Raw genomic sequence first — 14,914 nt, 5'->3', positions numbered from 1 at the left:
GCCTAGGATGCCCTCTCCCCTCCTCTCCACCCACCTAAAGCGCCCCAGCCTCACAACCTGGCACAAAACAGGTGCTTAACCCCTAAGGAGATGTAAATTATTCTTAATGTCCTTGGTCTAGGTGGTGGGTTCGCCAGTGTTCAATGTATTATAATTTTTTTTAAGGGAGAAAAGTGTAATGAAGCTTAAGTAAGTAAAATAAAAACAAGGCCAGGCATGGACCTGCGATGACTGTATGTCATGACCCAGAGATGTGTACCTCATTTAAAAAAAAATCATAGCTGATCAATAAATATCTGCTACATGACCCAGTTCCTGTCCTTACAGCTTCAGCACCATCACCCCATGGGGCCACTCTGAGGGGTGGGCACAGACTAGAAAAGTGAAAAGAGCCAAGACTGGAGGAGAGGGTGACAAAGGGGACATCTGCATAAATGCCCTCTCACCCGCCCAAGATGTGAACATCCTCCCAGGACGTCCCCTGCCCCCTGGCACCACACAGAAGCCCCCAGCAGCCATCATCCTCCAGGAAGGCTGGGTCCCCTGGTCTGTGCTGGGCATCTGGGTTCGGCAGCTTAATAGGATGAGACAGGACGACATCCCAAAGGCCTGAGGAGCTGACAGGGCCCCCTCACCTTGCACATGCTCCAGGTGCAGGAAGATGGAGTCCTCGCTCACAAAATACCGCAGCAGCTTGGTCATGTAGGGGACGCCGTGTGGGATGATGGTCAGCCTCTCCCGGCTCACCGTGTGGCACCTGGACAGGCTCTGGGGAGGGAGCAGAGCAGGCAGATCAGCTGGGGACCGGCCAGAGGCTGCTCTGCTCTTCAGGGCCAACCAGATGAAGGGTGGGAGCCACCCTGGAGAGCAGCTGCCTCCCCCCAGTTCCTAACCTGAGCCACAACCCTCTTTCCACCCTGGAAGGCAGGCCCTCCCATCTCTGGTCCAAGGATGAGGCAGTGTGTGTGTGCGTGTACGCACGTGCACATTTCTGGGAGGCAGGGTGCATGCTGGGGGCAGAACAAACAGCTGTTGGATTTGGAGGGAGTGTGGGTTTCCCATACGGCTTCTGGGTAGAGGTTCCCCAGGGGGTAGGGGTTTCCAAGAGCTCTGAGAAAGTCCAAAGGGGAATGCAGAACGGCAGGGGGTTGGGCGGCACCTGCCTTCACCACGAAGGTCCCTCCAGTCGCTGGGTCCTGGACCAGCTGCACCTGCCGAGGCCCAGGAGGCACTAGTCAAGGCACATACTAGTTCCCAGGACTCCAGGGCCCCAGCCCCAGCCTCCCAGTGTCCTCCACCAAGGCTGGGCTGGGAGGCCAGGCTTTGGTAGTGCAGAGTGTACCCCCCACCGCCAAACTGACATCGAACCTGTCCTGTTCATCCACGCTTGTTAGATCTGCAGGTCTTAGCTCAGGTACCACCTCCTCCAGGAAGCCTTCCCAACCCTCGCATTAGGCTGGGGCTCCTAATCTGTCTCCAGTGCTCTCTGGGCTCACCCTATCACACTGTGTCTAATTTCCTGTCTCCCCGCTGGGCTGTGAGCTCCGAGAGGGCAGGGACCACATGTCCAGCTCTGTACTCCCAGAGGCCTGCATAGGACAGGGAGGTAGTCGGTGCTTCCCACATGCATGCTGAGTGGTCCATCCCGTAGGGTCTGAGGGTGTCATGGCTGGAAGGGACCTCAGAGCCAGTCACCTTCTCTGATCTCTTATTTTACAGGTGAAGAAGCCAAGGCTCTGAGAATGTGGCCCCAGTGGTGCCCGAGACCATGTGGTCTTGGCATGCTCCTTCAGGTCTCATCTCCTGCCCCCAGCCCCTTCTTTTAAATGGTCTTTCTTTCTGGAGGCTATCTTTGGAGGGCAGCCCACTCCTTCTCCTGTTGGTTTTGCTTGGAGGCAGTGGTCTGCCAATTGCTGGGCAGAGCCTTCTTTGGAGTTGGGCCCTAGACTCATCTCCATGGTGGGCAGGGGTGGACCCCAGCCATAGGAGAGGACACATCAGGGGAGGAAGGCGGAAGATTAGGCCCAGATGAGGGGCATGTGGGGGGCAAGACCAGCACCCTGGTGTTGTGACTTCTTAGCCATCAGCCTGCCCTGCACACGTTCCCCGTAGTGGCACATGGGCACCAGGCCCTGAGGCCAGGCCACCGGGCAGTGACGAAGGCTGCAGCCTAGTATTGGGGTTCAGATCTTGGGTGAGCGAATTGATTTTCTCATCTACCAAACAGGAATTACAAATGCCCACCCTCCCTTATCACTGGTTTATTGAGGCCACCAACGGGAAGGCCCTTGGAGAATGTAAAGGCGGTGGGAATGTCAGTTACCACATTTGCCAAGTCACATGGCCTCTGCGAACCTTGGTCTTCTTCACTGCAAAATGGGTCATAGCAGTACCTCCTTCAGAAGGCCATTAGGAGGATTCTATTAAAGCAAGCAACTCAAGTACAGCAGCAGCCTGTGCCTGCCACATAACATGCTCTCAATAGTCTATAGTGACGAGTATTAATATCATCACAGGGAAACCCCACACTGGCTATGCAGCATTTACTCTGTGCTAAGGGCTTTATCTAGGTCATTTAGTTTTATTCTCCAGCCCTACCAGGTGAGCATTACTAGTGACTTATTTTACTGATGAAGAAATTGAGGTTCAGAGAGGTTATGTTGCCTACGGTCCCCCTGCTAAAAAGTGGTCGAGCCAAGAGGTGAATCCAGACAGGGTGATCCCGGAGCCCTGGAGACATAACTGCAAATAGGGGCACAACCAGGTGACCTGCTGCATGCCTTCCCCCCTGGGCCTTAGTTTCCCCATCGTCAGTGAGATGAAGGTGGTGGACTGAGCACAGGGGCAGCAGGGGTGAGGCACCCCTTCTGACCACTAGAGGTCTCTCCTCCAACAGCCAGAGATGGCGTCCAGCCTAGTCCTGCTCCTTGGCCAAATTTACGCAAAGCTTGAAAAAGAAAGAGAACTCTGGGGTCATTTAGGATAATACAGTTTCCCACAAGTGCTGACACCCCGGATAATTCCCCACTGCCACTTGCCAAGTGGGATTCCCCTCCACCTTGTCCTGTCTTGGGCAAGTCTTCTCATTCACAGGGTACAAAAAAACAGCAGTGAAGGTCGTGGAGGCCAGAAATAAAACTTGATGAGTGCATTGAAACAAGTGTGTTAAAAAAGAGGAGAAAAAATATATATATACACACACATCTATCAAGAAAGAATCAGACCAAACCATTAACAGTAATTATCTTGGAATTAGATCGGAGGGTGGGGAATTTTTTTTTCTTTTCTGTTCTAAACTCCTTTCTCTTTCATGATATTTCAAAAGGGTAGAAAAGGGGGCATTTTCCCATTAAACCAAGCAAATAAAAAAAATCCCCTTCCTCTTTTGCTCTGTGCTATAGAGCACTACTTTGTCCCTTGACCTCTATGAACCTCAGTTACATTCTCTGTAAGACAACGATTAAAATGCAGCACTGTCCAGGGACTTCCCTGGTGGTCCAGTGGGTAAGAAAGACTCGGCACTCCCAATGCAGGGGGCCTGGGTTCGATCCCTGGTCGGGGAACTAGATCCCACATGCATGCCACAACTAAGAGTCCGCATGCCACAACTAAAAGGTCACACATGCCACAACTAAGAAGTCCACATGCCGCAACTAAGACCTGGCACAACCAAAATAAATAAATACATAAATACCTTTAAAAAAATGCGGCACTGTCCAGTAGGACTTTCTGCCGTGATGGAAATATTATATATCTGCACTGTCCATTAGAAGCCATTAGCCACATGTGGCTATCAAGCCCTTGAAAGGTGGCTGGTGCCACTGAGAAATAGAATACTTAATTTTAATTAATTTTAATTAATTAAAATAGTCGTATGTGGCTGGTGACTACTGTATCGGACTGCACAGTATAACCCTTTTTCTCCCCAGGGTGACGGAGCGGGTTTAATGCAACAGCTTGGCAAACTAGAATGGGCCTTACGAATGTCAGGTGAGCATTGCTATCGGGAAGGTGGAAGGCAGTTCTGGTGAAGGGTGCCTGCCCTCATCTTTTTAAAAAGGGAAATCTTGGGCTTCCCTGGTGGCGCAGTGGTTAAGAATCCGCCTGCCAATGCAAGGGACACGGGCTTGAGCCCTGGTCCGGGAAGATCCCACATGCCGCGGAGCAACTAAGCCTGTGAGCCACAACTACTGAGCCTGAGCTCTAGAACCTTCGAGCCACAGCTACTGAAGCCTGTGTGTCTAGAGCCCGTGCCCCGCAACACGAGAAGCCACCGCAATGAGAAGCCCGCGCACAGCAACGAAAACCCGACGCAGCCATAAATAAATGAATAAATAAATAAATAAATTTTTAAAAATAAAAAGGGAAATCTCTCTCTTTTTTTTTTGCGGTACGCGTGCCTCTCACTGCTGTGGCCTCTCCCGCTACGGAGCACAGGCCTCTAGAACCTTCGAGCCACAGCTACTGAAGCCTGTGTGTCTAGAGCCCGTGCCCCGCAACACGAGAAGCCACCGCAATGAGAAGCCCGCGCACAGCAACGAAAACCCGACGCAGCCATAAATAAATGAATAAATAAATAAATAAATTTTTAAAAATAAAAAGGGAAATCTCTCTCTTTTTTTTTTGCGGTACGCGTGCCTCTCACTGCTGTGGCCTCTCCCGCTACGGAGCACAGGCTCCGGACGCACAGGCGCAGCGGCCATGGCTCATGGGCCCAGCCGCTCCGTGGCATGTGGGATCCTCCCGGACCGGGGCACGAACCCATGTCCCCCGCATCGGCAGGCGGACTCTCAACCACTGTGCCACCAGGGAAGCCCAAGGAAATCTCTTTTTTAAAAATAAAACCTACTGAGTTCTCGGGATTCGGGGACAATGAAAGCTTTGGTGAAACACATTAACCCTTTCTTTTAAAATGCCCACAGTATCAAGGCCAGGAGGACGACTCCTGGAGCAAACAAATCCAGAAGTTTCAAGCAGGTTCTCAAGCACTAAGGTCCACAGGGGCTGGGCATATGAGCCAATGGGCAGGATGAGAAAGGGGCAGACAGAGGGCAGGTGCCCCATTAAATCGGGCAGCCCGTCTTCTGCTCCAGCTGACATGAATATGAGCCAGCATTTCCAGATCTTCGGATTTCTCAGGATAAGTAGGAAATCTGGACTTCTCTATGAAACCTGCCAATTTTTAAATGCTGATAACTAACAATAATTCAAAAAACACCCCTGTGTTTGAGCCAAAAACACGGAAGTGACTTGGCTGGTCTTCTCTTTCTTCCCCATCCCTGACTCAGGGCCTGGCTCCTGGACAAAGCTCAGCAAATAGGCAGCATTGTCTCCCAAGCCACCCAGGCTCCCCAAGAGCAGACCCTAGCTCTCCTGGCCAGCTGCCTGCCTAGTCCTTGATCCACCCTCCTTGCTGTTCCCTGCCACCCCCTACCCCTGCCAGTATCTCTTCAGCCCCGAGGGACCCCCACCCCCGCTCCCCAGCCCCTTTAACCCTCACAATGGGGTGTTTCTGGGGACACTCAAGGCTTCCTGAGCGGGGCCCTCTGCTCCCCCTGAGTCTGCGAGCTGCTGCAGGCTGGCACTGCCCTCCAACCTGCCTGCCCAGATCTGCCTGGGCAGAGCTGTGGTATGGAATGTGGTGATACTCATCCAGGCCTGGCTGCAGGGACCTGGGCCCAGTGGCCCCAACACCTCTCCTAATTTGGGGAGACTGGTGTTCCTGGTTTGGGAATGACTCAGAAAAAGGAAGCAGGATTTTAGGAGGGAGGTGGAGTAGGTAAATTGAGTGCCCGAGAAAGTATATAAAAAGAAAGAAAAGAGGGCACTCCCAAGACAGAATGGCTGGGCTTGGCCTGAATTTCTAATTCCCATATGCACAGGCCTCAGAATATGGGATTCCGAAAATGCTTTGCACTTGTGTGTCCGGGGTTAAATTCAAATTCGGGGAATTCTGTCACAGACCTCCCTCTTGGAGATTCACCGTGTACATTTGCATCCTAAAAGTTTGAAACTTCCTATACTTAAAAAACTGAAGTAACGTAACTTTAACTCCTCACTGTTTCCAAAACTTATTTGACCCAGAACCCCTCTCTCCAAAACACCACTGGTTCAGTGGGATCCCACACGGGAAACAGTGGTGGCTGTCACCTCCTCCGCCTGCCCGTGGAAGCGGCCAAGCCACGTGGACTCGCGCAATGGGCGGGAAGGGCCGGGCAGATGGAAGCTGACTGGGCCTTGGCTGACAGACTGGGACCTGTTCCAGGGACCTGGGAGCAGCAGCCGGACCGGGGCCGGGATGGGAAGCCTGCTCGCCACACACCCTCGCCATTCGCCTTCACGGCCATCAAACTTGTACCAAATGCTTTAGCGCGTGCCAGGCCTTTCCTCCGAACCATTTCACTTTAGTTCCCACATCACGCTGGGTGGGGCGGGGGTGGGTGGGAGGATCCTTACCCCACTTCCAGATGAGGAAACCAGCGCCCAGACAGGGAAACGAGCTCGTCTGTGGCCACGCGGTGCCAGCCAGGCCAGCACTTCACCCTCGGCATGTCGGGGAGCACACACCGGTCCCCTTTTCTCTGCGGGCTCCCAGACCCGTCCAAATCCCCCGTGAGTGTTTTAAATTACAGGTGCCTGGGCTCAACCCTAGAAATTCTGACTCAGTGGGTTTGGGATGGGGCCCGGGCATCTGTATTTTTAGGAAGCTCCCCCAGGGGATTCTGATAAAGAGCCAGTTTGAGGGAAAAAACGCTTTAGCAAATATTCAGGTACCCCTGGGCTGGGGCGGAGAGCGATCAAATATTGGCTCAAATCTCATTTGACCCAACTTGTCTGTCCTTCTGATGAGTGTCCCAGGTTCAGGTTTGGCTGTCAGCTCCTATCTTCCTGTCTGCCCCGAATTAAGGGAAAAGATCCTAGATGGGGTCAGGATGGGGGGGTGGCCGGAGGAGCCAGGAGAGAAAGGGCAGAGCTGCCAAGTCCCTGGACAAGGCACCAGCCCGCTTCGACCGTCCGCAGAACGGGTTTCTGGAGATAAGCGCACTCCTGCCACAGGAACATCTGGGTCGTGCTAGGTGGGGAGACTCCTGGCTGCAGCCCTGGGGAAGTGGAAGTGGGGCAGGCAGGGCAGCACGGGCTGGCTGGGCGCCCCGAGGGAGTGGCTTTCTGCGTCTGAGCTGGCGGGCTGTGGAGAGGAGCTGCGCGCCTCTGCTTTGTCCTCACGTTTTCCTTTCCAGAGCTGACTGATGCGGGCTGGGGTGGAGGAAGGGTGCGGGACCGCCACAGCCGCTCTCCTCCCCTTGGACTCTCTGACCCCTTTCCAACACCCTCCCAATTATGCACAACACCTCCTCCCACACCTCGGGCGGGTGCTCACTCACCTTCCCGATGACAGCAACCACCTTGCAGCCTCTCAGCTGCTCTAGGGCAGAGCTCAGTGTGCGGATGGGCCGCAGCCTCAGGCTGCTAAAACCCTGCAGAGGCAGGAGAGAGCCACGTAGCGGCCTTCTCACCAGGCAGTGGGCAGGGCCCTGGCTGACAGGAGAGCAGTGGCCACAGAGGGCAGGACCGGGGTATAGGCAGGGCCCACCTCACAGGGACAGACTGAGCAGAGAAGCTGGCCTTGGTCCAGCGTGGCCGGGCCAACCCCTCAGCTAGGTCCCCACCTAGCCCTCCTCCCAGGCCCAGGGAGTTCTCAGGGCTTCAGAAACCCCCTCTCAAAAGCCCCGTCCACAGGAGGCAGATGCGCCCAGGGAGGGGGGAAATGACCTGGGAACATCTTGGGGAACATGCCTCGAAGACCAAGGCATGTGGCCCAGGAACCTGCTTTGGGGGAAGCAGCTTACAAGGTGCAGCAAGCCTAGAAGGGGTGTGTATGTGTACACCTGTGGGCTTGAGAAGTGTGCGTACATCTTCAACCCTTTCTGAGTGCCCACTGGGTCAAGAAAAGCCGTATGGGGAGAGGACTTTTGCACATATTCATGTGTGTGTATATGCACGTGGGTATTTGTGTCTGCACCCGAATACTCACTGCAGCCCAGCCAGACACAGAGAGCTCTGGGAGCCTGAGTGTGCACATAGGTGAGCACGTGTACGGGCCATGCGTGAGGGTGGGGAGGTGTGTGTGTGTGTGTGTGTGTGTGTGTGTGTGTGTGTGTGGGTGTGTGTACTCTGTGGGGGCGTAAGACTGGACTGGAGATGATTCACTAAGCGTTTGCAAATGAATGAATTATGGAGAGTGTGGGATAGAGAGGAAGCCAGGAGGAGGAGGGCAGGAGGGCAGCCCTGGCACACACACCAGCCAACCTGTGCTCTCCACCGTCTGCCTGCCGCCTGGGATGGCAGGCGACAGCTCCCTGGCCTGTGGGGCGAGGGCCTCAGCTCTCACCCCTCAGAGCCCTCAGGCCTTTGGGGTCTCCTTACCGTGCCAGGGCTGGCTCCACTGCCCAGCGTCCTCTGCAGGTGGCAATTAAAGATCTCCTCCGCCCGCCGCAGGTACTTGGTAATTTTCAGCTTTACAGCCTCACATCTCTCCTTGTTGGGGTCGACTGTGGGGAGAAGGGGTCCTCTCCTTGGGAGGACGCTGGGGTTTGGGCTCCCATTGTCCGCCCTCTGCCCTCCATAGGAGGTAGTGCCTGTTTCTGATGCTGGTCAGTGGATTCTGACCCCACACCTGTTCTTGGGTCCTCCTCTGGATGGGAGACCAGCAGGGGGGGAGGAGGAGGGATGGTGGCAGGAGAGGTTGGGAACCACAGTCGCCACTCAGCCTACAGCACTTTACAGTTGGCACCTACTACCTCGCTGGCCACCATCACACCCTGGGAAGGGACACAGTGTGGATGTCCATGTCTGTTTTTCAGAGTAGGAGACAGAAGCCCCCAGAGAGCACACGTTCTTCTATCTCTGATGCCCAGTGTGAAAGAGGCCAGAATGGGGATCAGGACTGCAGGGTAGAGGAAGTCACCGGACAGGCATGAAGCCCAGGTGTTGAGAGGTCTCCTCGGAGGGAGGGTAGGAAGCGTGAATTGGGGCCTGACTCCTACCCCCGGCCTGGCCACCAAGGCCCTCAGGGGTCTCCAAGTGGCCTCAGGGCCAGCCTCTCCCCCGACTTGGAAATGCCTCCCTTTTCCCTGAACAGGTCTCCCCTCTCACCTCCAGGCCTGTGCGGTTCTCTCTCTGGAGCCCCACCCAGCCCTTCAGCTGGACAACATGGCCACCGTTCTTCAGTACTCAGATTAGGGTTTTGACTTCTAGAAAATGCCCTTTGCCAGCCTAGTCTGGCCTCAGTCTCCTTCTTCCCTCCCTTCACTTCCTCCTCATGGTTCTTGCCACCTGGGACTATAATAGTCCATCATCAGCTCATCAATCTCCCCCCATTAGAATGCAAGTCCCCAGAGGGCAGGACCCCAGCCCAGCTCCAGGGGCAGGCAAGCTTAGTGAGCCAAGCGCACAGCCTCTGGAGCCCACACTGTTCAAACCCCAGCTTTGCCACTTGACAGCTGTGGAGTCTCAAGCAAGCTATTTAACTGCCCTGTGCCTCAGTTTCCTCATCTGGAAAACAGGAATAAAAATCGTTCTTATATATTTGGAAGTACATGCAAGAACATATACAGTGGCTTGTATTACTGTGAATGGGAAATGAGTTGCTACAGGTAAAGCCCTTAGACCAGCACCTGGTGTATAGGAACCATTCGATAAATGAGAGCTGTTATTACTGTCCTTTGCAGAGGCCCTGCAGGGTCCACACAGAGAGCCCTGCTCGCCCAGCTCAGATGGGCAGATGGCGGGATGAGCCCTTCACCACCGGCCTCCGTGCCTGCCCAGCCCCAGCCTCACCATTTACGCCTCGGAGCAGCACGTCCACGCCATTCTGGTAGTGGTTGAAGGCTGCTTCATAGTCCTCACTGACATCCCGCTCCAGGGCCAGCCGGATCTGTGTGGCTGCATCCACCAGGTAGTCGCGCTTGGTCATGTCAGGTGCCCCCGGAGTGACCTGGTTGCAAATCTGCTCCAGGTACACTAGGGCCTGGGACCACACTCATGAGCAAGGCTTGGGGTCCAGGCCAGGGCCAGGGGGACACTCACGGGCCACCAGGCTCATGGCTGCCCTGGAGCAGGGACCTGGAATGAGCAGAGGCATTAGGGAGAATCCAGCTGGGAGTAACACCCCATCTGCACCCTGGTTTCCTCCACTGAGTATTGGGAAGGCTAATACTCATGTCCAAGGGCTGGAGGGATCAGAGCTAATGTGGGTAATATCCCTCACTGAGCCAGATTTTTCCGAAGTGGTGGTAATAACAGAATAATAACGTGCTTTGGGCTCTGGGTTTTTTGTTTTCAATTCAAATTCAGTTCATCAAGTATTTTTTTTTTTTTTTTTTTTTTTTACTGTACGGGGGCCCCTCACTTTTGGGCCCTCCCCCTTGTGGAGCACAGGCTCCGGGACGTATCATCAATTACCTACAGCCACTCACATCTACCACCTATGGTAGCTGGCTCATGGCCACTACCACTTGAGCCCTACATTCTCATTAGCAGTTCAATGAGCATTTGGCATTAGGAGTAAGGAGATGAATAAGACAGATCTTATTCTTAGATGCTCAGTCCGTTGTGGAGCACAGGCTCCGGACGCGCAGGCTCAGCGGCCATGGCTCACGGGCCCAGCCGCTCCGCGGCATGTGGGATCTTCCCTGACCGGGGCACGAACCCGTGTCCCCTGCATCGGCAGGCAGACTCTCAACCACTGCGCCACCAGGGAAGCCCCTCATCAAGTATTTCTTGAGCACTTACTATGTGTTGAGCACTGGAGAGAGCTGAGGATATGCCTGCAAAGGGCCTCTATACACATTAAACATGGAGGTCACACACTCTGAGGCTGAAGCCAGGGCCCGGGGCCCAAAGGCCATTCCTTATACTGTTCCCTCCATCCTGCCTGTTCTCCCCTCCCTGCTCCTCCCATGGGAATCTCATTTATCCTTCAAGGTTCGGCTCCATGGCACCTCCTCGAACAGGATGGATTGCCCCTGCTTTATTTCATTTCCCTAGGTCCTGAGGTCAGTGTGGCCAGGGAGTGAGGACCCCCCAAGGAGCCAGGCAGAGAGCCGGGCACAGGGCTTGGCCTTAAAGTCTGCGGGCAAATGAAATGACTGAGTGGCAGATTCAGTGCCACTCTGGGTGGAGTTAGAGGAATGAGGTCAGAGCCCAACCAGCCCTAGGGAGGGGATGCCTCTGGCCTCCTGGCTCTGTCTCTGAGAAGGCCAGGAGGCCACGTGGCCTCCAAGGACCGTACAGCAGCTCCTCCCTGAGCAGTGTGTGATACAAATGGCCAAAGGGTTAAGAGCAGTGTCTTCAGGAAAGGAAAGGGCTCAGAGAGAGGCCAGCAGAGCTGCCTTTGCCCCTCACTGCAGCCTCTGCACCTTCGCTCTCTCAGGCCCCACTGGGAAGGGGCAGGGCCCAAACTGCCAACTCCAGGTCATTTCTGCCTCTGTGGAGAGAGGGAGGAGAGAACAGGATGGGGAGTGGGGCGTGGAGGAAAACCCACATCGTGAAGCCAGCGGGGAGCTGAACCCTGGCCAGGATGCGGCCAGGAGGTGGAGGGAGGGGGGAAGGGAAGCCGCACCCTCCCCACTCGGCCCAGTCACCAGGGACGTGCCGCTGAGTCCAGTGCTCAGAGGCACCAAGGCCGACAGGGTGGGCTGCTCTGTGTCAGGGCCCGGCTTCCGGGGCCACCCGCCGGGCCGGGTCCTTTCGGGCAGAACCGCATAGCCGCGCCTGGACCCAGAAAGCGGCGCGTCCAACCCGCGAGTCCCAGGCACGCAAGGTGCACCGCCCCTCGGGGGTCGCCGAGGAAGGCGGGCTGGGGGAGTGAGAAGAGGGGGCATCCTCTCCTGGGGGAGGGGGATGGAGGAGGAGCCGGGCAAACACCGTACCTGCCCGAGCCAGGAGCTCGGTCCGCGCGGCCAGACCCAGCCCTGCCGCCACTGCCCCTTCGCCCCCGCGGGGGATCTTGCACCGTGGGCGGCTGCTTTCCGCCCTCCACCCAGCTGCAGGGGTCTGGCCGGATGCAGCTCGGTCATTGGTTGCAGATGAGCTCATCCTCTATCCGTTAGAATAAACCACCAATCAGCGCCCGGCTCGACTTCTGCGGGGCCCTTAAAGCAGAAGGGCCCGCAAAGCGGAGCGCTGGGGGAGGGGGCGGGGGGCGGGGAAGGGATTGGGGTGGGGGTAAAAGCTGCGGAGAGAGGAGGTCCAGAATCTCTCAGGGATGCGGAAGGAGTTGCTTCAGAAATCTGCGCCGACTAAAAGCACACATGCAGCTTCCAGGACTTTTCTCATCCATTACTTCATTCATTTATTCAACTATTTAAATATTATGTATTGAGAGACTACTGTGTGGGAGGAGCTAGATGCCAAGATACAGCGACGGAGGGGACAGTCTCTGCTCTTGTCTTCATGGGGTTTACAGTCTAGGAGGGATACAGGGATTAAAGAACTAAAAGAATTAAAGAACTAAAGAATACAATGAAATTGATATTTCATTCCAGTTGTGATCAGAGTTGTGAGAGAGAAGCACCACAGGGGCCACGAGGCAGCAAGGGGAGTGACTTAGTCTGGGGGTGAGAAGACTTTCGGGACGGGGTGATATCTGAACTGGGCACACAGACCTCACCTGCACCCTAATGCTGCCTGGACTCACACTATTCTTCCCTAGTGCACTTGCTCTCTTCTAGATACCTTATCATTCCATTCCCTTCTAATTCCCAACACCTCCTCCCCCTCACTCAGCCAAAGACCATGCTTCTTCCATCCCTTGAAAATTTAGGAACACAGACTCCTACCCTGCCTGTTATCTGCCTGCTGGCCAGGTCTGCACCGACATACCGTCTCCCCATCTCTTTCGATAGATGACCTGTCTGAGCCCCATCAAAGGCCAACTTTCCTCTTGGGATCTATCTTGTCCCGTCACCTACTCAAGGAACCCCCTCCGGCAATTCTCCCCTTTCTCTCCTACATCATTAATTTTTGGCTCCTACTGCATCGTTCATTCCTATCTGAAAGAAACATCATGCTGATTCTCCCATCTTGAAAACAAAACAAAAAACACTCTTGGCCTCACTTCTCCCCTATCTACCACCCCAGGTTTGCAGCAAAACTCCTCAAAAGAGATGTCTCTACTGTCTCCAGTTTCTCTTCTCCCACTCTTTCTTGAACCTGCTCTGATGAGGCTTTCCTCCCTGACATCGCTCTGAAATAGCTCTTGGTCAACCAGGAGCTCCATGACCTCCTGGTTGCTAAGCCCAATGGTCATTTCTCAGTCCTCATCTTACTTGACCTCTTAGGAGCATCTGACCCAGGTGATCACAGCTTTCTGTCCATGTACTTTCTCCTCAGGCTTCCAGGACCCATACTCTCTGTTGCCTCCCTCTCACCAGCAGCCCCGTCTCTGTCCCCTGTGATGGCTTCTTCTCTTCCAGATGTTCGAGTGTCCCGGTTTTGGGCATCTTCCTTCTCTCTGTCCTTACTCACTTGATGAGGGATTGTACCTAGTCTCATGATGTTGAGTAGTATTCTTCCATATATTGATGATTCTGTATATCTATTTACAGATAACTTATATTTTCTGTATCCCTTAGCCCTCACCTCTCTACCAGACTTAAATATCTAATAGTCTAATAAAACACCTCAAATTCAAAGAGTCCAGAACCTTGGAAAAATTATGCTGAATGAAAGAAGTCAGACACAAAAGGCTACATACTGTATGATTCCATCTATATATAATTTCTAAAATAGGCGAATTCATAGAGACAGAAAGTAGATGTCTAGGAGGGGGGGATGGAGAGTGGATAATGGGTGTGGGTTTCTTTTGCTGGGTCAACAAATGTTCTGGAATTAGATAGTGTGATGGTTGCACAACTCATGAATATTCTAAGAACCGTCGAAGTCACATTTTAAAGAGGTGAATTTTATGATATGTGAATTTTACCTCAATAAAAAAATTATCATAATGAAAAAGAAAAAAAAAACTGAACTCTTGATCCCCCCCCACCTGAAACCTTCTCCACCTAAAGCCTCTTCCACTCTTCCAGCTCCATCCTTCCCATTGCTCAGGCCAAAATTTTGGAGCCATCCTTGTTTCTCTTATTTTCTCACACTCCACATCTAATCCATTAGAATATCATCATTATTTCTCCTTCAGAATGTATCCAGAATCTCAGCACTTCTCACCACCTCCACTGCTATGACTCTTGTAGGAACATCTTCATCTCATACCTGATTTATTGTAGGCGATTCCTCCTGTCTCCCTGTTTCTACCCTTGCCACCCTAAAGCTGGTTCTCACCACTGCATCGAGGGATCCTTCCAAAGCGCAGTCAGATTCTGTCCTTCTTCTGTTCAAAAGTCTGCAAGGGCTCCCGTCTTAGTCCAGGAAAAACTCAAAGGCCCTACTATGACCTCTAAGGCCCTCACGGTCACCCCCCTCCACTATTTCTCCAGCTTCATCCCTTACCAGGCTCACTCACTCAGCTTCAGTCCTGGAACTTCCTCACTGCTCCTAGAACCCACATGGCAATTCCCACCCCAGGGCCATTGCCCCCCTGCTGCCCTCTGCCTGGAACAGTCTGCTTTTGGATACCTACCTAGTAAACTCTGCCCCTGCTTTGAGTCATTGCTCTGGTGTCATGAGAGACCTACTCTGACTACACCCTCCCAACATCTCCATTTCTCCCTTGCCCTGCTCTGCTTCTTCTCTGTTGTACTCAAGACTATTGGCATGCTATCTAATTTACTTATTTATTTTATACGTTTCTTTTCTTTCCTCCCCCCAGTGTAAGATCCACATGGGCAAGGCCTTTATCTGCTTTGTATCCCAGATGTATCCCAGATGTATCCCAAGTGCCTAGAACAACATCTGG

General features: G+C 53.7%; 1 protein-coding gene across 1 annotated transcript; it reads right to left on the bottom strand.

The window, feature by feature from the left end:
• Positions 1-130: 130 nt before the first annotated feature.
• Positions 131-10,902, bottom strand: LOC102978975 (ribosomal protein S6 kinase-like 1). The gene is given in 6 exon segments (XM_028487016.2): positions 131-768; positions 1,164-1,211; positions 7,383-7,475; positions 8,425-8,549; positions 9,838-10,122; positions 10,792-10,902. Coding segments are annotated over 6 exon segments (1,056 nt in total). The 5' UTR covers positions 10,850-10,902; the 3' UTR covers positions 131-321.
• Between the last annotated feature and the right edge of the window lie 4,012 nt (positions 10,903-14,914).

Source organism: Physeter macrocephalus, unplaced genomic scaffold, assembly GCF_002837175.3.
Source record: "Physeter macrocephalus isolate SW-GA unplaced genomic scaffold, ASM283717v5 random_1238, whole genome shotgun sequence".
NCBI classification, from domain to species: Eukaryota; Metazoa; Chordata; class Mammalia; order Artiodactyla; family Physeteridae; genus Physeter; species Physeter macrocephalus.
The sequence above is the reverse complement of the archived record's forward strand: the minus strand, read 5'-3'. Positions and strand labels throughout refer to the sequence as shown.